We start from the raw sequence: 23,457 nt of genomic DNA, 5'->3' as shown, positions 1-23,457 counted from the left end.
GTTCTATTTCTCTTTATCATGGCTATAGATCTGATCATTGATTATTAGGTTGGTTCGTTTCCCAAAAATTTCCAAAATATTTTCCTCAAGTTTAATATAACATTTGTCATAGCTCCATGCTTATTCATGTGGCTGCCTTCTGTATTTCTTCTTCAATTTATCAATACATCTTATATTTGCATAAAATTCAAACTACATCCCTTGGTGAAACATAATGTCTCTACTTTGAACATGGGAGCTTTTCTACTTTCTTTTTCATACTATTGACTAGAGAAGTAACTTCCCCTTCCTTCATGCTGCTTTCTGAAGTCCTGGTAGAATACTCCTTATTGTCCTTCCTTTTTCTATCAGTCTATGGTTCTCAAACAACAATTTTGCTCTTCGGGGGACATTTGGCAATGTCTGGAAACATTTTTGGTTGTCACAACAGGAGAGTGCTACTGGCATCTAGTGTGCAGAGGCCAGGGATGCTGCCAAATAAGCTGTAATGCACAGGGCAACCTCCGTACAACAAAGAATTATGGGGTCCAGAATGTCAATAATGCCAAGGTTGAGAAACCCCAGTGTAAAACAAACCAGTTCTTCCTCCCACTTTAAAAATGAAGACATTACAATGTTGCTTTAGCCTTGGTTACTATATAAATCTACTTTTTTTCCCCCAAAAGCAAACATTTCCCCAAAGTAACAAAAATGTGGAGTTGTGATATAAACTAGAAATTGCAGGCAAACCAGGTTCTACTCAATTACCTAACCACTGAAGAATATAGCTTGAGATAAAGGGCATGGAGAAAAGTGAAATTTTACTAAATGTGCAGTTTGAATACTTCTTTTGATTGAGCAATATATACTGAATGTTTTGTGACACTTTGAGATCTAGTTTTATACTTTAAGCATATGTAATTACTACTAACTAGAAAATATCTAAAATATGTATATCCAAACTAGAGCATGGATTAGGAGTCTTTTTTGTTTGCTCTCAAAATGATGCCAACATAACAAAAATTTAGAACAATGTACAGCAGCCGCTATAGAATCCCTAAGATAACTATAATATTTTTAAATAATGCTTCATATTTTTATTATTTCATGGCATTTCTATTCACGAATCACCTTTTTCCCTAAATAAGTGTATCTATAATTTTATGAGTCGTTTGTCCAAATATGTAGAACAGGCCTTTGGGAGAGAACAAATACACTCACAATTTTTCTTAATTGCCAACAGACTAGTTTATTTGTTTCTTTTGTAATACAAACATGTTATTCTCTTAGTTTTTATCTTCAATAACATATGAAAGATCCAAAATCAAATTGGCTGTCTCTACAGCCACCTGTAGGCCACTAAGCTTTGCAGTCAAACAGTCCAAGGTTAGGTTGCTGGCTGAGCCCACAGCTTCACGTGGAAGGCAGCTTTGTGGCACAAACGGACGACGTGTGCTTCTTAAGAAAGACCAGTTGAGTTCTTCCTGGCTATTGTACAATCCACAGCCACACTGTGAAAGCAAATCTGGCCAGTTAGCAACACAGGGAGAATCTGCCTGAACTGACCAAAGGTGTCCATACTTCACGTCAGTGAGAATTTCACCTCCATCATGTTCTAAAGAGCCAACGACAGATTCTAGGGCACTGCAAAATGCTTCAGCAATTAATTGAAGTTCCGTTTGAGTACATTCATCATCTTTGAAAATGCTTTCTGGGTCGTTGTGAGTCTAAAGAGTAATAAAAACATTGAAAACACATACAAAGCAATTAATATAAAATATTTCAGAAAAATAAGATACTGAATCAAAATCTTCTTCCCAAAGTTACTACTTACTTTCATTTAATTTGGGGTTTGGCACAATACTAATGGGCTTGTATGGGTCAGCCGGCCAGCCTGCAAACACTTAACTAGGTTGGTTATAGTAAAAATGTATTAAAAATGTATATACTACCAGTCATGTTACCAGAATGAGTGAATCGGAATAACCCCACCATCAGCTTATTCTGAATGAGGCTTAGTAGTGCCTCCTTAATACATGAAGGACTAGGCATAATGTATGTATTACAGGTTTTTCTGCACACAGGAGGAAGTTCTTGAAGACTGATGTCCCAAATGGAGTACTTATTTATCTCTGCAAAATGTTTGAGATTTGTTTAAAATGAGAATGCACATATTTTTATTTGGAAATCATGACGTAAATTTTCATATCAATGTTTTAAAAATGAATATTATTCTCTTTAAATTAATGAAAAGGTAATAAGACCTTAAACAGTCTTCTGGTTCCACTATTTAAAAATGTTTATCCTAGAAATTCCATGATAAAAAGAAAAATTAACATATAGCCATGCACCACATACCAACGCTTCAGTCAATGACAGACCGCATACACAACAGTGGTCCCATAAGATTATAAGGCCATATTTTTACTAACCTTTCCTAGGTTTTGATATGTTTAGATACACAAATACCATTGTGTTACAATTACCTACAGTATTCAGTACAGTAATATGCTGTAAGGGTTTGTAGCCTAGGAGCAATAGGCTATACCACATAGCTTAAGAGTGTGGTAGGCTCTACCATGTAGGTTTGTGCAAGTACACTCTATACTGTTTACACAACAATATTGCCTAATGATTCATTTCTCAGAATATATCTTTGTTGTTAAGCAACATGTCTGTATTAGCAAACTAATAACTGAATGATGGGTTAAAAAGTCCATATCTTAACTGCTTAAAAACAGTGACTACTTTCCTACTCAAGACACCTCCTTCCTCCAAAAAATTTTCTCTAGTTTACTCAATTCCATTTCAGAATACATTATTGTCCATTCAGCACCAATAGATTGGCACAAATTTTGTTTTCCATAATGTATATTCTGATAACTTTTCATGAATGTGCTTTATCTTCAAAGAGATTCTAAGTTATTTGGGGAAGGACAGGGCATGTTTACCCAATGAATCAATTGCTAATATCTGGAAAACACCTAAACCTTTTTCTATCCATTTTCAAATAAAGTAGGCCAGTACTTATGAAATAATCAGAACAACAGTGCACTAAACTTATCTGAGAGCTGTCAGGAAATGGAGTTTCCTAGACTAATCAAAAAATTCTATTTAGTAGAATTAATAAATAACATACATAAATACCAATTTTAAAATTATAATAGAATCTAATATGTGAACTGCTTAAATAAATGAAACTGTTTTCTTGATGCTCTAGAAGATACTGAAGTATTCTGTAGAAACTTGGCCCTTTTGTTTGTGAACATCAATTATTACTGTATTGCAGCAGTTAAGACCTCTAAGAGAACTGCCAATAACAGAATGCTGGCTTCAACATGCAGAACATGTAGACAATACTCGAAGAACGTGATCATTTGCTAAAATACGATTTTTATAATAATCATTGTAATAAGGATATTACGTTATATTTACCTTGTTATTTCCCTCAAGTGTTTTTGATTATGTATTTTATTTAGACTACTGAAAAATTCAGTGTTAAAGGCTACAAGTTTACCTATATAACAAACCTATACATGCACCCCTGAACCTAAAAGTTAAAACAAACAAACAAACAAACAAACAAACAAAAAGACTATAGGATATTATGATTTTGGCTTATTATCTCAGAAAACAAAAGTTGCTAAGAATTCAGGTAATCCGAAGAGGATTATCTTATGTACCTTGTGTCTGATATACGCAGCCAAATGAGTTTCAGTACAGCCACCTCCCAACAAAGCCCATGGTTCCTTGAGTGTTAACTGCAGGACATGCAGTGCCGTCTGACATGTGAGCTAAGAAAAAACCCAAATCATCAGAATCAGACGTTCACATCATAAACACACACAAAAAATCATACTCTCAAAGCATCACAGTGAATACAAAGAGTGTGATTTTAATTACAAAAGAACAAAACTTGTATTGTGCCAAGGTTGTCATGTGATTAATACATTCTGAATAGTAAGGTTTAGAGATTAAAGGAAGATACTTTAGTCAGAAGTTTGTTTTCATGGAGCCAGATTAGTATTTTCTTTCATATACCCTTAGCTCTTCAAATTGAGACTGACAAATATATGGCCTCAAAATATCTGGGTCAACAAGGTTTGCTGGCACTTCCACTAAAAAAATTATTTCAGTCTAAATAATAAATTTATTTTGAATTGTTTTGGAAATAATACAGTTACATCCCAGCAATAATAAATTAAAAATCACGCAGACCTTTAACATTTACTAAGGATATATCCTTGAGCATACATGAATCTTTAAAACTTGTGACCAATCCGATAGATTATCATTTCCCTTGTATAAAAGTTGCATGTATTATTGCTGGCAGAGAACAGGAAACTCTGCTAAGAAGTGGATGATGGGTATTGACTGGGGAACTCATTTTCCAAGTGAATTATTTATACACATTAGCATCAAAGACTACACAATTCAAGTTAATTTCTTAGAAAAGTTCACATGTCAAGGGCCTTTTAGGTTTCTAGTAAATAGTAGAAATAATAAATGGCAACACACGCCAAATTTATTATAATGCCACAGGCATTTAAATTAGCTTACTTGTGACTTTGCATCAATCATTTTAATTTTTGCTTTCTATACTACCTAGGGAAGCTATGAAAAAAAAAAATCATAATAACTATTGAGTGACTAATTCCTCCCTCAGCCCCTGCATATGGAATTCAAAGTTCATTATCTACCTTCAGCTCATCCCAGGCAGTGTCATTTCTGTTGCAGAGAAGCAAGCTGCAGATTGTTGCTTCATTAGGAATAAGATGAAAAAAATGTTTGGAGCCAAATTTTGCAGTGCACACATCTTTCACACTTCCATAACTATTAGGAGATATTGCGCCTAGGGATCCAATAGGCTGTGTTCCTATTTTTTAAAGATGAGAAAATACAAGATGTATAAGCAAAAGTGGAGCAAACAACCATTTAAAAGTATATTTATTCCTAGCCAACATAAAAGCCCCACAAGCATATAATTTAAAATATAAAATATAGGATAAATAAGATGAATCTTCCTAAATTGCTAAGTTATATTCTGCTATTAAAATGATATACAAATAAAGTAAAGTAGAAGTTATTTTGGTTTACAGATCTCTTTGAAAATCTTTTAGAAGTCATTTTGTACTCTCTTCCCAGAAAAGGGCACATACAATTTTGCATACATTTTCAAGGAATTCAGAAAACCCTCAAAGCCCATTCAGGGTTTAGAGACCCCAAATTAAGAACTTCACTAATTTGGATTAAGAGTGATGTGACAGGCTATTTTTTTTAAAGGCATTATTATTTTCAATTTAAAATAAATGCTGCTATCCAAATAGCTGTGTAGTTGAATTCCTTCGGGACTCTACATAGTGAATATGTTAAGAATTATTTTTTTGTCTAGCAACTATTTATAAAATAGCTAACGGAATTATGCCAAAATAAAGTGACATGCTTATTTCACTTTGTTATTATTTGATATAGTAAGTATTTTGTCCTCCTACCTGCACATGTAAAATAGTGAAGTTTTAGAAACCACAAGTAAAAACATGAATAAAGAAGTTAGGGTGACTTGAATTTTCCAAATCTCCAAATGTAATGGAAGTTATATAAGAAAAGAAACCTACACCAAACTCCTACAAGAAACAATACTAAAGTCTAAAGCTGTAATTCTGAGCCATTCACCCCTTTGAACTAGTTTCCTTTTCTTTCAGACTCACCTTTAAAAGATGGTTTCTTTCAAACCAATGAGGTTTAGTTTGAAAGTCTAAAATGTCGGCCGGGTGTAGTGGCTCATGCCTGTAATCCCAGCACTTTAGGAGGCTGAGGCAGGCATCGCCTGAGGTCAGGAGTTTGAGACCAGCCCGGCCAACGTGGTGAAACCCCGTCTCTACTAAAAATACAAAAACTAGCAGGGCATGGTGGCAGGTGCTTGTAATCGCAGCTGCTTGGGAGGCTGAGGCAGGAGAATCACTTGAATCCGGGGGGCAGAGGTTGCAGTGAGCAGTGAGCTGAGATTGCACCACTGCACTCTAGCCTGGGCAACAGAGCGAGACTCTGTCTCAAAAAAAAAAAAAAAAAAAAGAATCTGAAATGTCTAAAAACACTTCCATCTCAAAAAATTTATAGAATATAATCACTAAACAATTTCACTTATTTGAATATTGTTTACTTCTGAAGTCTTCAAGAATAACGAATACTTTAAAAAAGTGATCTAAGTAAAAAAGCCAAAATCTTATAGTATAATTTCTTTCACATGGTGGGAACAACAGATTCTGCATGAGAAGACCAGCTCTACTGCTAATCAGCCACTGGATGCTGTCACTCATGTCATTTAACTTTTCTGCCTCCCTCACATGAGAGGCAAGTGGGGATAATAATGCATACTTCACAAATAAATCAAACCAAGTCAAATGTTAAAAATACTCCAGTCTAGGCACGGTGGCTCACGCCTGTAATCCCAGTACTTTGGGAGGCTGAGATGGGTGGATCACCTGAGGTCAGGAGTTCAGGACCAGCCTGACCAATATGGTGAAACCCTGTCTCTACTAAAAATACAAAAAATTAGCCAGGCGTGGTGGCGTGTGCCTGTAGTCCCAGCTACTAGGGAGGCTGAGACAGAATTGCTTGAACCCAAGAGGCAGAGGTTGCAGTGAGCCGAGAATGCACCACTGCACTCCAGCCTGGGCGACAGAGTGAGACTCCATCTTAAAAAAAAAAACAAAAACAAAACAAAAAAGCAACAAACCCCTGTAAGCTGCAATATGCTTCACATGTGGCACGAATCCACAGTAACACCCATTACACAACCTATATCATTAATAAACAGGAATTTTGTTTGAAGGCCTGAAATGAGGTAATGTTAACTTAGATTATCAGGGGAGATAGGTAAGGCCAAAAACATACTTCATCTACCTAAAAGTTTACCTGCGCTATGTGCCTGGTACAGTTCTCCCCCTCTTCTCTTTTTTTCTCAAAAGCTCTCTGCTCCCAAGATCCAGGACTAAAGCTATGGCTATTAATATCATGTTTAGGTATATATTATGGGCTAGTGTGGAAACCCAGCCCCCAGTTACAATATGGTTTCTATGGGAAAATTTTTTTTCTTTTTTTGATAGGGAATCTTGCTGTCACCAGGCTGGAGTGCAGTGGCGCAATCTCGGCTCACTGCAACCTCCACCTCCCGGGTTCAAGCAATTCTCCTGCCTCAGCCTCCCAAGTAGCTGGGATTACAAGCGCGGCCACCACGCCCAGCTAATTTTCTTGTATTTTTAGTAGAGATGGGGTTTCACCATGTTGGCCAGGATGGTCTCAATCTCCTAACCTTGTGATCCGCTCACCTCGGCCGCCCAAAGTGCTGGGATTACAGGCGTGAGCCACCGCCCAGCCCTTTTTGTTTTTTTAGATGTGGTCCTGCTTTGTTGCCCAAGCTGGACTTGAACTCCTCGGCTCAAGTAATCCTCCTGCCTCAACTTCCCAAGTAGCTGAGACTACAGGCATGTACCACACCTGGCTAAATTGTCCCGTATTTTAAAAATGAATCTGGAAGACCCAGTATTTACAAGCTGGAAATTACCACATTCATGCAAATCTAGTAGATATTTAAGGGTATCAGTCTGACTTACTACACCAACGATGGGTTCCAAGGAATTATTTCCATTATTAAGAAACTCTACTTTGACAGTCATTTGAGTCTTACAAAGGTAGGGCAATAACCCAGAGATGTTATGTATTCAACACTTGGCATACATACGGCTCCTTGTTGATAATTTATACTAAGACTTTCATTAAATGAACTTTAACAATGGTTTAAGTCTAATAACTTAAAAATTGGAAACAATGTAGACTAAATGATCATCTTTCTGATAGACTGTCAAAGCAGTTAAAGGAATACTGAAAGGTAGCTCAAATCAGGAACTCTTCAGCTTGTCATTTTTCTTTGGCTTTAACACGTCTTATATCTGCTTTTAATTTGCTGAGTTTGTAAAATACAGTGAATTTTTTGCCTATTTTAGTTCTGTATATTACCAAATATATTTCAGTAAATTCAACAAACACTTTAGAACACCTACTGTGGGCCAGGCCTGTAATAGGTGCTGAAAGTAAAAGATGATCTTGGTTCTCAAGGTCAGGTGGAAACAGTTTTGATATAGGTAAAACATAGGTGCATGTACATCCCCCTCCCATGAGAAACAACTACTTAAGGAGAAGTACAGAAGTTTGTTGGAATTACGATAAAGTGAAGAAAAAGGGTCATTCTAGTTACAAAATTACTTTCTAAATATAACATGATTTAAATTTTGTCAATTGAGGCTGAAGAATTTTGTGTGAAGTATGAAAGACCTTAGGATTATGGGGATGTTAGACTTCTCAACAACCTGTAAAATATTTGGGGGTTAGATTATGATACAGTACATTAGGGGGCTGAAAATACATAGAAAATGGCTATAATCACTGCATTTTTAGTATGTGAACAATACAGGATCTTTTCCAGAAAGCTTTGCTGCCAGAAATGATACTGACACATGCTGGGTCAATTTTTCAAGATGTTAACAGTGACACAAACCAAAAATATCTCTGCTCAAAAAAGTGTGATTTATTAACTGTAAGGGGCAAAAGCCAAGAGTGATTTTTACCTGTCATTTTAGTCAGGGGTTCCATCAGAGTCACTCCAATTCTGTCGATGGCAATAATACGATGCATATTGAGCAACTGCTTCAAAGATGGATGTATAACTTTTTGGCACAGGACAAGATCTACGTGGTCACTGATTAGCTGCCTTCCTAGGTTAAGAAGCTGGTCCAAGACTGCATTTTCAAGAGAAACCCCATAACTGACCACCACAGTTCCTTCTCCAGTGTCAGAAATGTCTCCGGATAAAGTTGTACAAAAGAGTGCCACCTTGAGGGCAGTTGATTTTTTGATAGGTAATAGCCTCATTAATTGAACTTCTGACATTTCAATGAGTATCCCAGGTAATACAGTGGAATCTGTAACTCTTTGACCTTTTAAAGGTACAATTAAACTCTTTCCTAAAATGATGTGGCCTTCAGCATTTTCTGGAATTGTAAGCAAAAAGGCTCTCAGGATCAAAGCACTGACATGCTCTGTTTCCTTTCTGGTGAGCATACAGGCAGGTTTACTTGTTAATATACTGCGCACCAAACAAAGGAGGATCTGAGTACTACTAAAGTCGACTGGGATTCGACAACCACAGGTCTCAGACTTGAGATAACTGATGCAAAGACTCAAAAGATGTTTATTTAATCTAATGACTGTGGTGGGTGTCAAGCCTAATCTCTGAACATTTTCAATCAGGTTGCAGCAAAGAATGGCTGTGAATAAGCCACAATCACTGAAGCTTGACACATGATTCTGTATGGAGGTTGTCAGGATCTTTAAAATGGGATGTGTGACCAAAAGGTGACTGAGCAGCGCGGAGGACTGTGAGGTTGTGCACACGTAACCTCCAAAGCCATTGTGCAGCTGCTTCAGCCTACCCGAAGGGCCATAGCACGATGTTACAATTCTTTTCCAGACAGAAAGTGTGCTCCTGACTCTCTCAGTTGTCAGTGGTTCACTCTTACACAATGATGGCTTCTTAGCTTCCAAACGAGACATCTTACTTCAGGTGGTAACTAGTGAAGACCGTTTTTATTTTGTAAACCACATTTTTCTATTTATTGCATTATCACGTTTTAACATTAAAAATTATTCTTTAGGAATTAAAGTATGAATATGCAGCATTGTGGCTATAAAATCAAAAAGTTCAAAGTTTATGAAGCTAATCAGCATAGAATGATTTAATGACAAATTAGTAATTCCAAATATTTATTTTACTTCACTCTTCAATACTCTTTTGTTTGCTTTGAGGCTGAAATTTTACAGACTGCTTTGCAGACCTCTGTAAAAAGTATGTTCCAAGATGGACACCTATGAAAGATATCCCAGCTACAAGAAGCCAGTTCTTTCTAATCCAACTGGTATTTTTCATCTCTTCTTTCGATATGAAGCTCAGATTCAAAGCTGCTTCTTTATCTAATAAATAATAAAAAAAAACATTTTAGAGAAATACTTCCCAAGCATTTTGTAGACTGCAGTTTACTAATTTATTCTAATGCTCTGCTGCCTTTTTAGAAAAAGGAACTACTAACTGGCACAAACCTCCAGAAAACGAGAAAGGTAAACCAACTTTGACTTAAAATTCCTTTATTCTTCAATAAATCCCCTCTACAAGAAAAAGTGCTTGTATTTCAGTGATTCTGTAAGGCACAACAACATGGCTAGAAAGCTTACAGCACAGTTATTTGAATATGGCATGCTTCTAGGAGAGAAATGCTACAATATAAAACACAGAATTAGGTCTCTGAGTCTGTTTTTTTTTTGTTTTTTTTTTTTTGAGATGGAGTTTCGCTCTTGTTGCCCAGGCTGGAGTGCAATGGCGTGATCTTGGCTCACCACAACCTCAGCCTCCTGGGTTCAAGCAATTCTCCTGCCTCACCCTCCTCAGTGGCAGGGATTACAGGCATGCACCACCATGCCCAGCTAATTTTGTACTTTTAGTAGAGATGGGGTTTCTCCATGTTTGTCAGGTTGGTCTCGAACTCCTGACCTCAGGTGATCCGCCCACCTCTGCCTCCCAAAGTGCTGGGATTACAGGTGTGAGCCATTGTGCCCGGCAAGTCTCTGAGTCTTAAAAGAAGTCCCAAATATTTTTATTCTCCAACATGAAGATTTAATATTATGTTTTTATCTATAATTGTGGTTTGCTTGGAAACTTTAGGTTTGAACAGAAGCGGATTTACATCAAGTCATGTTTGTAAATAATTATAAAAACAAGATAGCTGTTGGCATGTCTACTGCAGAAACTCACTAATGTATAGTCTATATCTAGCTGAATAAATCTGCACAACACATTGTACCAAAAAACAAACCACGTTTTAAACACCTGGCTAAAGTCAGAGCTAATTTTCTATCATTTTACTTTATCAATCAATGATTTTCAGTTTTGGAAGTCCTAGTCAACTAATCCTCCCCAAAGCACTGGTTAATGACAGTACATGCAAAAACCAAGGGATATGCTGGATAACAACAATAAAAATAGAATCTGAGTTGCAATTCAATTTCAAAGTCTAAATACTATAAAATGTTATCTATCAAAAGGACGTGTAGAAATACAATTCTAGTTTCCTTAACAAGGTAGTGTCCTTGTTAAAAAAAAAAAAGTGTGCCTTGAGGCATAAATTCCTGACACATTAATAATAATGTGTGAAAAAAATAAAAATGTTAGATCATAGATCTTATCTGTTGAGGCCTGGTGTTTTAAAGGTATATTATTAGTTAGTATTTCCAGGAATATGCTGAGTATGGTAGTGTCCAGGAGAGCATTTAGCATAAATGAAACAAATCTATTTAGCCTAAAGTACTTCCTAAAAGTAGGCTACAGCATAGTATGGTGATCAGACCAAAACCTTGATTTGAAGATGTGCAAAAAGGTGGGCAGAACAAGGGAATGTTATGCAAATGTTATTTTGGTTACTGTTCCCAATTTAGCTAAAGGGCTGTAACCATGGCAACTGGGCCCAAATAAAGTAAGGGCAATGATGGTCAGCTTTCTTCCTGCGGTGATAAAGCCATTGTCAACTTTTGTATGGCATGAGGAGGGAAAGAAAAATCTGTTTATTGATGCCAGAAACAGCCAAGGTACTTAAATATTTCAATGGCTACTTCAGATTCAGCAAAATCTGAGAAATACATTTAAATGAAACCTCATAAAGTGACTTCTATATGTTAATTTGCACGTTAAAACTTACACACACACACCCCCCCCACGATAAAAACTATGATTAAGAAAATCGTTTTTCTAGTTAGAACATTTTCAATACTTAATAGTGACATGTAACTTTTCAAAAACAGAATGCCATGTTGGCACCTCTGTCAGTCTTACAGTAATGAGACCAGTACACACGTCTTTTGGCTAGTATTTCATTAAAATGACAAAGAAATCACTGAAAGTATTAGCGACTCCCAAATCATTTTAAAGATGCCAAAACTTGTTGACCTGTGGTCACAGGTCTAGACCTGAACAAAAGAAGGTACAAGAAAGAGAAAAAAAACCCAAACCCCTGGGGCTGGTTTATAGAACATGTTTGGAAGTATCAGTTCAACTCTATTAAAACTCTTTCTTCCTAAACAAGGTGCTCCATAATTCCAAGAGTTACCATCAGATGAATGGTCCTGACTATTCTTAGATGCACATGCTTGGCAGATGGGTTTTTGCTGTCGTTGTTGCAGTGATGGATAACTTAATTAAAATAACAGTAAAACTTGCATGACTTCTTCTAAATTAAGAGGTGAGCTATAAGATATGATTTAAAGAAAATATAAACAGGTAAAAGTTTTTCCCAAAAGCAAATGGAGTTCTTTGGCAAAAAGAATGATTATAGGTACGAGGTAAGAAATACACAAGGTGAGCTGGGGTCCTTTTCTGCCAAAAAGTAAGGATTTCATTAAAGACTACCTGGGTCATATCACAAGGACAAAGGAAAAACAACAGGAGTCAACTTGGAGAGGATCCAAAATGGGACAACTTTAGCATTAAAAAAAAATGATGACTGCAACAGATTAACATAACTGAAATATATGCAAACCCACAGGTTCATACTAACACCGAAAACAAAAACCCTAAGCGGCTTGAGCACTCATTATTATAAAAACCAATAAAGGGAATTACAGAGATAAAACATTTATCTTGCTTTCCCTGTATAAATGCATTTTGGGGTAACTGAATAGTTGACGATGGGAAGTTGTTCCAGCTAATAAATGGAGAAGGAATGATAGAATTTGAGCAGCATCATTTGGCAACCCCTAATGAAATAGTGCATTAGACCCATATACGGTGGTTGGTAAATTAAGCCTATGGACCATATCCAGACTGCTGCCTGTTTTCGTAAATTAAGTTTTATTGGAAAGCAGCCATGCTCATTAATTTGTGTACTATGTATGAGTGCTTTTACACTACAATAGAAAGCTGAAGGGTTGGTATAGACACTATATGATCTACAAAGCCTAAAATATTTACTATTTGATCTTTTATAGAAAAAAAGTTTGCCAATTTCTAGGTTACAGCAATGATAATGAATAGTTGCTAATAATTATTAAGTAAAAGATCACCTGGCCACCATGGTGAAACCCTGTCTCTACTAAAAAAATATAAAAAACTAGCCAGGTGTGGTGGTGGGTGCCTGTAATCCCAGTTACTCGGGAGGTTGAAGCAGGAGAATCACTTCAACCCAGGAGGCAGAGGTTGCAGTGAGCTGACATCACCCAACTGCAGCCTGGGTGACAGAGTGAGACTCCATCTTAAACAAACAAACAAAAAAAATCAAAGGGGAACTTTATAATGGAAAGCAACACTGCTAACTTGCCTGTTAGTTTTAGCAACACTGGCTAGACGCAGTGGCTCTTGCCAGTAATCCCAGAACTTTGGGAGGCCAAGGCAGGAGGACTGCTTGAGGCCAGAAATTTGAGACCAGCCTGGGCAACACAGCAAGACCCTGGTTCTAAAAATATTTTAGAACTTAGCCAGGTGTGGTGGCGGATGCCTGTAGTCCCAGCTACTTGGGATGCTGAGGCTGGAGGATGGCCTATGCCCAAGAGTTTGAGGCTGCAGTGCGCTATGATATGCTACTGCACTGTAGCCTGGGTGACAAATCAAGGCCTGTGCCCAAGAGTTTGAGGCTGCAGTGAGCTATGATACGCTACTGCACTGTAGCCTGGGTGACAAATCAAGGCCTGTGCCCAAGAGTTTGAGGCTGCAGTGAGCTATGATACGCTACTGCACTGTAGCCTGGGTGACAAATCAAGACCCTTCTCTCTAAAAACAAAAATCAACACCACCATCAAAAGTGGATCAGACATTATATGTGAAACAACATGATTACCTAGGATCTATTCTACAGTACCATCCATGAAGTTTCTTGTTCAAAAAGTAAATTAAAAAAACAAATGAAAGTAGCCTCTTGATATAATTACGAGATTACAGGAAATAGGGGAGAGAAAGAGGAAACTGTTAAATGACAAGATGAGGAAGCAATCAACCAAACTGAGAATGTGGGAGTTTTTTTAAAAGGCAGATTTAGGAGGGGAATTGAAAAGAGATATTATCTATCAAATGCAATACGTAGACCTTGTTTGGATCCTGAGTCCAACAAACCACCTGAAAAGATTTCTTTAAGACAAATTCAGAAATATAAACATGGCCTTGGGTATCAAATTGTAGGTAAAGAGTCACTGTTAAGTTTTACTTGGTAATAATGCAAATGTGTTTGTGTATGTGTGTTTATTCTTACTGTTAAAGACACATACTAAAGAACTACATAGTGGAGCTTAAGATTTGATTTAAAATATTCTAGCAGTTCAAAAAACAGAGGAAAAGATGGATAAAAGAAGACTGGCAAAATGCTGTTAACTATTAAAGCTGGTTGTGGCAAAATGCCCTTAACTATTAAAGCTGGTTGTGGCAAAATGCCATTAACTATTAAAGCCAGTTGATGGATACTTGAGGGCTCAATATATTATCCTCTCTCTATTTTGAGGCATGTATGTAATTTTCCATAATGAAAATAAGAATAGAAAATAAGAGACAAATAAATGCATTCTTTTGATGTACTTCAACTATTCGGAATTTGTGTTTAACTTACTCTAAATCCGGCTCTAACTTTTGCTTACTAAAAGCCTGTTTAAATATCTGCTTCTGCTTGCTTGACTGGAAATGTTAGCCACTAAAACTTTTAACTATTGCTGCACTGGCATCTAAAATCTCTTACTACATTCACCTAACATTTTAGAGGAGATTCTTTTCTCAGCTCTATTTTTCCTCCAAGAGTATTTCTTTTTGCATGAGAAGAAACTACTTAATTTTCTTACTCCAAAGTTTGGCCATACCTGGCCTCCAAACTATTATGACATCTTTTTGTTCTTTACTTCTTGTCGTAAGTACAATATGCATATATAATATAATGGTCTTACTACAGTATGGAAGACTATATATATAAAAATCCAGCACCTAATAAATTCTCTAACTCCCTGCTTATATATATTAAAACTCTTCCTATGAATACAAATTTTATATAGAATGTCCTAAAGTTACTCTTTTAAGTTGTTAAGCTTCTATGTTACTACCTGGCTTTTTATATTTAATAATTGTCTAATATATTAAGCTATGCTCTTCCACTTCTGCTTATGAACATTTAAAAATAAAATCTTGATTTAAAATATTGTTGAAACCAGTAATTATACCATAAGTCAAAATCTCAGACCAAGGCTTATAAATAAGGAAAACCTTATTGAGGTTCTTCTTCCATAAAGAGCAGAAAGTTACACTCATCTATCTTATAACAAAAGTTAGAGCATATTATTCACCTCAAGGTTAGAAAGCAAATTACAATAGAAAATGCTTTACAATTACAGGGTCACAGTTCTTTATCTGAAACTCCTTAGGCCAGATGAGTTTCATAATTCAGAATTTCTTAGATTTTATAAATACAATATAGTGTATGTAACATCCATAATCAATATAATCATAATATAGTATAATGTTATATTATAGTAAATCAAATGTGACACATGCCAATAAAATTTCTGCAGTGAAACTCAATTTTCATATTAAGTGGAATAAAAACAGTAACCTCCCCCATTTATCTATGAGGGATATGTTCCAAGACCACCCAGTGGATGCCTGAAAGTACATATAGCACTAAACTCTATATATACTATGTTTTCTTCTTGTACACACATACCTATGATAAAGTTCAATTTATAAATTAGGCACAATACTCTTGTGCTTTGGGTACATTGTGAAGTAAAGTAACGGTTACCTGAAGATATGTGCGGAGATACCACCACAGTTGATCTAACCCAGAGTGCTACTAAGTCACTAACGAGCAGGTAGACAGACAAGGGAATGACTCACGTCCTGGGTGGATGAAGTGGAATAGCCCAGGATTTCATCATGCTACTCAGAAATGTGCATAATTTAAAATTTATGAATTGTCTATTTCTGGAATTTTCTATTTAATATTTTCAGACTAGGGTTGACTGCAGGTAACTGAAACTGCAGAAAGCCAAACTGCGGATAAAGGGAGACAACTGCACTGCAAATTGCCTCATGTCAGTTAAGATCAAGTTTTGCTGCCAAAGGAGTGAGGATAAAATGTTTTGGTTTTGAGAACTTTTTGAATTTTGGAATTATGGATAAGGGACTATAGACCTAAATTATAAAACTTCATCCACTTTATTTCAGTGACTCTCAAAAGTAACAAATTATGGTCAAGCTAAAATAGTTGATGTTAAGAAATGAATACAATTAGTTTTGTATTGTTAAAAAAAAAGAACACTAATAGAAGAAAATAATCTTGTATAAATTTGAACTTTTGTGATATATAATGGTAAGGAGTCAGGGGCTCCTTTGCACACATTCATGATCCTGGTGATGCTGCTAGCAAAACTGCCCTTTCCCTTTGCATTCAATTGACTGCCAGGCAAGTGTCAAATGTCTCTGCACAACAAACTTTCTAGAAACAACTGCAGAATAGTATTTTGCCAGTGGGTCATAATAAAAACAACAGGTAACTTGCCAATTTAGGCTTTTCCTTGCCAGAGATCTAAAAGATTGAGTTTCCCATTGTTGGAATGTGCCATATGATTAACCAACAAGATTAAATGGAACTTACCTGAAGATCGCAAGCCTGCTACTTCCCCTGGATTTGGCTCTTCTGAAGATTTGAAAGTCCCAGACTATCTTGCTCAGGAATGTCGTCGTTTTTAGGTATTTGGAAAACAGGGCTGCTCTTGATTCTGTACCACCCCAAATGTATGAGCCCAACTAAAGGGACCATAACAACTAAAACTTTGTAGTCTTTCCACAAGTTCCGAAGGCTCATAGTACTTCAGTATCAGTGTACCTAAGAAAAGGTTACAGTTAGAGGAAAAAAAAACACTAAAACCTATAACCTCCTTTTAATTACATTTCTAAATCACTACAAGTAGCATGCTGTACTCTAACAAATGCTGACTGTTAAACATTTTAAATTATAATACATTGCAATGTTAATAAACAAAAAGAGACATGTCATTGACCCAAAGGGAGCAGGCAGTCAGCCTTGGGAAACTTACAGAGCAATACTGACTTTTTGGCAACGATTGTAAAGGAGCAACATTATCTGCTGGAAAAGCTATATGAATCTTTGAAAACACACATGCATGGAGTGTTCTTTAAATATATTAATGTTCTCTGAGCCACAATAAAGTAAGAGCCTTTTTTTAAGTTCTATTTTTTAAAAATTATAATTACAGGCTGAGTGTGGTGGCTCACGCCTGTAATCCCAGCACTTTGGGAGGCTGAGGCGGGCAGATCACCTGAGGTCAGGAGTTCCAGACCAGCCTAGCCAACACAGTGAAACTTCTACTAAAAGTACAAGTATTAGTCGGATATGGTGGCGCATGCCTGTAATCCTAGCTACTCAGGAGGCTGAGTCAGGAGACTCGCTTGAACCTGGGAGGTGGAGGTTGCAGTGAGCCAAGATCATGCCATTGCACTAGGCAATAGAATGAGACTCCATCTCAAAAAAAAAATTACAATTACATTTAGTCACAATTTTAACAGAAGAATCAAATGGTAATCCACAAATATGCAGTGAGAATTTAGGTTCTATATTCTGACAGGATGTAGTGATAGTGTTTCAACTGCGATTACAACAGCTGAACATGGATTCCAATTGCAGTAAAACACTTCTGGCTTGGATGCTGAGAATCAGAATGAATTTAATGCCATTTCCACATTTATGTGCAAAACGACTGCATTTTAGAGTGTTTGCCCTGGATCACTAGAAAACCCTACCTTAGAGGGTTATTATCAACCTAGTTTAGACAAAGAAACTGGGGCTAGACAGTTGCCTGGAGTTACAAAGCTAGTTAGATTTTAAAATAGTTTTGTTTTTTTTTTTTTAAATTTGGAAAGGATGGAAGTAGGGCCCAAAAAGGCGCTATGTTTGATGATCTGTTGGGTTTGGGAACTCGAATCTGGACAACCTCTAAAGACTCCTTATACTCTTAATAAGGACTGCTCCACCATCTATGAGACATGCTATGAACTTGGCTCAATTGTATCTCTGAGTTTTAGTACCATGAAATCTCCTAAATTATTTTTGTCTAAATGCCATTAGAAAAAGGTCTGAAAATAATTTCTTACTCCCCCTTTTAAGACTAAAACACAATAGTACTGGGTTAAATAGTCTGAGCCGTCTGTGTTCTGTGTATACATATTAAAAATAATAAAAGATGTTATAGCTATGAACATGTTATTCTTAGCATTATAAATCATTTCTCCCTTTTATAAGGACTTTGTTGCAAAATTTTAATTACTAGACAGAGAAAACACGACCTGCTTTGTAAATGAAAGTATTTTATGGCCTTTTCCTTTTCTAACGTACTCTGGTATACTATATACTTTTTGCAACCTTTAGAGAATACACCTTTTATTGACATGCTTATGTTCCATTTTTAGAGGAAATCAATTATAAATAACTGTGTCATAATTAAATTTCATTGTGAAGTCTGAAGGCAAAAGCCTTTGGGGATTTGAGGGTACAATAAAATAACTGGGGGAGGAATTTAGAGTAATGAGGGAAGAATTCTAGTAAGGGCTACTTACTTATAGGAGGGACAGAGGCTGCACCAAAGGTCAGCTGGCCTGTGTTGATTGATATATGGCATTCCTGTTTGCAAACACCTTAACTTAAAGGCCTAGAGGATATTGTTATTCATATCCAGTCTCAATACTTAAGGTGACTTTGTCACCTCTGTTACTCTCAACATGAGGTTATCAAGTTACATTACCCTTTTTTTTTTTTTCTGAGACAGTCTCGCTCTGTCGCCCAAGCTGGAGTGCAGTGGCACGATCTCAGCTCACTGCAAGCTCCACCTCCCGGGTTCACGCCATTCTCCTGCCTCAGCTTCCCCAGTAGCTGGGACTACAGGTGCCCGCCACCATGCCCGGCTAATTTTTTGTATTTTTAGTAGAGACTGGGTTTCACCGTGTTAGCCAGGATGGTCTCAATCTCCTGACCCTGTGATCTGCCCACCTTGCCCTCCCAAAGTGCTGGGATTACAGGTGTGAGCCACTGCGCTCGGCCCTTCAAGTCACATTACTTTTAAGAGCCATCTCTGCCATTCACCATTTACTTCTCCATGATCATTAACATAACTCAACATTTGTCAGCTTTTTTCTGAACTATAAACTCAAGGAAAAAAAAACCCCTAGCTTATAAAAAGAGATTAGGGCCAGGTGCAGTGGCTCACAAGTGTAATCCTAACACTTTGGGAGCCTGAGGTGGGCAGATCACTTGAGCCTAGGCAACGTGGCAAAACCTGTTTCTACAAAAAATACAAAAATTAGCTGGGCATGGTGGCGCACGCCTGTAGTTCCAGCTGCGTGGGGTGGGAGGATCCCTTGGACCTTGGGAGGTTAAGGCTGCAGTGAGCTGAGATAACGCCATTGCACTCCAGCACAGGTGACGAAATGCGACCGTTTCAAAAAAACAAACCAAAAGCAAAAAAGAGACTGGATAGGATAAAAGGATGTAATAATAAAATTGAGATTTGTAAGTCAAGAACTAAAATTAGGAACAAATTAAATGACAATCTGTAACACTAATGTTTGGGAAAGTGTTGTACTATTCTCTCCAGCACAGTGGTTAACAGCATGTAATGACATAGTATGAACCCTCCTTGAGAAGAGTGAAAATTATATAGGGTTAGCTCCCTGTAATACTTAGCGAATCTTTGGGTCATCTCCCAGTTAAAGATAAAAGAAATGCTCAATGTTATGTATATTGTGCTTAACAGTCTATTATTCTTTCCATTAGGATAACTTAAGGATCGATGAATCTTTTTCTAGATTTAGGTTTAGTTAAACCTGGAAATTAGTATCTATTTTAACTGAAAACTCTATTTGCTAAACATCACTGAGACTCAGTATAGTATTTCCTGGTTAGTAAATGATGTAGACTGATTTAATGATTAATTGCTTTAATGTTTACTGAACATCTACATGTCCCCACTTCCTCAAATTCTCCATATCTCATATATTGATTTGGCTAATGGGGGTGAGAGAGCAAGTAACTATTTTCTGACAGATAATTCTGTTGTCCTTTGAGAGGCTTGGGAAATGATTAGGATCAGTATGAAAGGGCTTTTCACTTTACAAACTATTTTTAGAGTTTTCATTTAATTCACATAAAAACAATAATTGACATAAAAACTAAGTATCACACTGTACATTTTCACTGAGCAAGATGGAATTAGCACTTTAAAATGACATTGGCATATAGTGAGACCTCATCTCTATTTTAAAAGAAAAATATATATATTAAATAAAAAGAAAAAAAAAAGGCCAGGCACACTGGCTCACACCTGTTACCCCAGCACTCTAGGAGGCTCAGGCAGGGGGGCTGCTTGAGCCCATCAGTTCGGGACTGCCTGGGCAATATAGTGAGACTTCATCTCTATTTTAAAAGAAAAAACATTTAAAAACATTTTTAAAAAGTGACAACCGGCATATAATTTAAACTACTTCATTTCTTTCACTTAATAGTGAAAAATTTCCAGTACACTGGATGTATTCTATTGCCTGCATAACCTCTTCTCAGGGCAAGACACATTAGACCTTACTAGACCTCACTAGCAAAGCTCATTGCTAGTTTTACAAAAAAAAATTACAGTTTTCAAATTTTATATTTGATATGGTAGTTAGTGAGGTAATGTGTTATTTATTTTGTTTATAAACTCTTGCAGAGCTTTTACTTACCATCAAACATATTTTGGGGATACAATTTTAATTTAGCACTTTTTTTCTTCTTAGTTCCTCTGCGGTTTTTTACAAAATGAAAATTAGGGCTGGGCACGGTGGCTCATGCCTGTAATCTCAGCACTTTGGGAGGCCGAGGCAGGTGGATCACCTGAGGTCAGGAGTTCCAGACCAGTCTGGCCAACATGGTGAAACCCTGTCTCTACTAAAAATACAAAAAATCAGACTGGTGTGGTGGCAGGTGCCTGTAATCCCAGCTACTCGGGAGGCTGAGGCAGAAGAATCACTTGAACCTGGGAGGCGGAAGTTGCAGTGAACTGAAATCACACCACTGCACTCCCACCTAGGCAACAAGAGCTAAACTCCTTCTCAAAAAAAAAAAAAAAAAAAAAAAAAAAAAAAAAAAAAAAATTAGCATTACTGTCCTTTTCTAATAAATATAGCATAGTATAACCTTACTTTTTAAAGTTAGCAAATATAGAAACAAGGAAAGAGAGCTAAAATCTTTTGGGTGTAACAAAAATGTGATCATGATACCCATGCTGTTTTGTAATCTCTCTTCCAAAGAATATAAATCTCCATTATCATTTTTAAGAGCTATACAGCATTTGATTGTAATGGAGATATCCTAATTTGACCAATCTGTGATTGAAAGAAATTTGAGATTTTTCAATGCTTTATTGAAAAATACGCTATGGCAATAAATATTTGTGTAAATACTCCAGAGTCCATGCTCAAAGCCTCTATGTGCTACTTTTCAGAATTAACAAATTTCTTGAAAATTAACTCATTTTTCAAATGAACTTGACAAGAAAGTTTTTAAAACCTTGATTTTTAGAAAGGTTCATGATACTGAGAAGCAGACAGACTGGGAGATCCAGTTTGTGAAATAAACTTAAGCTATTTACAGTTTGCCTGGAGATGGTCCTTCCCTCAAAACACTTGGCAAGTCATTCCAAGAGGCATGGACTGTCTTGTGGATACCAGAGATTCTGAGTCTAAAACAAAGATTTCTCAAGAATAAGCTCAAAATGATCAGATGTGATGAGCAGTAACTGGCTAATCCCTAAAATAAGTTAGTGTTTGATGTTTATTTATTGAACTTTTCAAGTTTGGAGCAAAGCAACAAGAGAAATGACAAAGATTTTTGCCACTGCCCTTTCTTATCTTTCTTGCCTGAATCTTCTTTAAACATATTTCTAAAAAAAGACTCCTCTAGAAGGATAGAGAAATCAAGAGACATGAAATGAGATTAGTAAATTTTAGATCAAGTAAAATAGAGTTGATATTTATAGTTTCATTCACTAAAATGTCTTTTGTTAAGTTTAGAAAAAGTTTAGAGACAATCAACATGGTTTATGCTTTTTCGTATTCTTCTCTCAAAAATATGGTCTGAAATTATTCAAAAGTTTCATATTTTTCGTTTTGTTTTGCTTTCATAGCAACTTTATGAGATCATTTTATAAATGAGGAAACATTAAATGATTGATTCTAAGATTACTGTCAGTTAACTGTGGCAGTCAATTTAGATTGACTAGTCTTGGCTAGTATTCTACTAAGCAATTTTTCAAGTCAAGAATTAGTGCCCCAGCTTGGGCAGTGCCGTCAATCAGAATTTCCAGTGTGTGACCACGGATGAGGGGAACATTTGGAGGGCGTGATGCATACTCTTGAGGATCACTGAGGTCAACTAGCTTGGGGCACCATGCCTGGCATGTTCTTTTTTTTTTTCTTTTTTTGGGACAGAGTCTCACTCTGTTGCCCAAACGGGAATGTAGTGGTGCGATCTCGGCTCACCTCCGCATGCGAGATTTAAGGGATTCTCATACCTCAGCCTCCCAAGTAGCTGAGATTACAGGTGCACGCCACCATGCCTGACTAATTTTTGTATTTTTAGTAGAGACGGGGTTTCACCATGTTGCCCAGGCTGGTCTCAACTCCTAGCCTCAAGTGATATGCCCGCCTCAGCCTCCCAAAGTGCTGGGATTACAGGCATGAGCCATGCGCGCCCCGTGGCATGTCCTTGTCTGATTTTCATGTCAGGTATATAAAAGGTTAACAGCTGGCATTTCACTTGTCCAAAATTAGAGGGCATCTTACAGTTCTGGAGGTAAGAAAAAGAAAAAAATTAGAGGGCAAAAGAGTCTATATCCTCCAAAAACACATCCGTGACCTACTAACGGTTGAGATTAGCTGGGTTAGTTCAGTTTTCTTTAATTTAGTTCTCAGTATAGAATGACAGCAAGAGATTAATGAACAGAAGAGGGAGAAGCTTGCTATACTTCTACCTCATTATAAATACTGTAAACTTTTAGAGTAGCTTAAAGGCCAAGAAAACACTGACACACACACACACACACACACACAAGCAAGGTTAAGGGGAAAAAGGCAATCAAGCTTCCTAGAACTTCCCAAACAGCTGGATCTAGCCATCAGATTATTCTATCTAGCATAGTATTAGTTAAAGCCATCAAGTTTTTTTAATTGCTTCCTGCAAAATTAGGCCTAAAACAACTTGGATGCAGGGAATGTTACATCAGAGGTTCTCATTTTGCCTATTGGACTTGCTGGGCGCCATCTGCTGGTCTTTTGGACACAGTGTAAAATGGATTCTTTTTGGTCTT

At 36.8% G+C, this 23,457-nt stretch overlaps 3 protein-coding genes across 3 annotated transcripts in view; all 3 read right to left on the bottom strand.

Annotated features, from left to right (window-relative positions):
- Positions 1–1,202: 1,202 nt before the first annotated feature.
- The window catches only part of MKKS (MKKS centrosomal shuttling protein), a 29,174-nt gene continuing 6,919 nt past the window's right edge, over positions 1,203–23,457 (bottom strand). Inside the window, exons 2-6 of the mRNA XM_055266613.2 lie at positions 16,701–16,931; positions 8,604–10,005; positions 4,680–4,855; positions 3,663–3,773; positions 1,203–1,706 (exon numbers count right to left, since the gene is read on the bottom strand). Coding sequence (XP_055122588.2) covers positions 1,266–1,706; positions 3,663–3,773; positions 4,680–4,855; positions 8,604–9,588 — 1,713 coding nt within the window. The 5' untranslated portion in view covers positions 9,589–10,005; positions 16,701–16,931 and the 3' untranslated portion in view covers positions 1,203–1,265. The remainder of the gene's footprint in view (positions 1,707–3,662; positions 3,774–4,679; positions 4,856–8,603; positions 10,006–16,700; positions 16,932–23,457) is intronic.
- On the bottom strand, positions 9,782–9,961 carry LOC129474836 (uncharacterized). The gene has a single exon (XM_055266617.1). The coding sequence runs from the start codon at positions 9,959–9,961 to the stop codon at positions 9,809–9,811; it is 153 nt and encodes a 50-aa protein (XP_055122592.1). The 3' UTR covers positions 9,782–9,808.
- Positions 9,782–16,910, bottom strand: LOC129474835 (uncharacterized). Its single transcript, XM_055266616.1, has 2 exons — positions 16,701–16,910; positions 9,782–10,005 (listed from the first exon to the last, which is right to left on the bottom strand). The coding sequence occupies exon 1, from the start codon at positions 16,908–16,910 to the stop codon at positions 16,719–16,721; it is 192 nt and encodes a 63-aa protein (XP_055122591.1). The 3' UTR covers positions 9,782–10,005; positions 16,701–16,718.

This window comes from Symphalangus syndactylus, chromosome 24 (genome assembly GCF_028878055.3).
Source record: "Symphalangus syndactylus isolate Jambi chromosome 24, NHGRI_mSymSyn1-v2.1_pri, whole genome shotgun sequence".
NCBI lineage: Eukaryota > Metazoa > Chordata > Mammalia > Primates > Hylobatidae > Symphalangus > Symphalangus syndactylus.
This window is presented reverse-complemented; position numbering and strand designations above follow the sequence as displayed.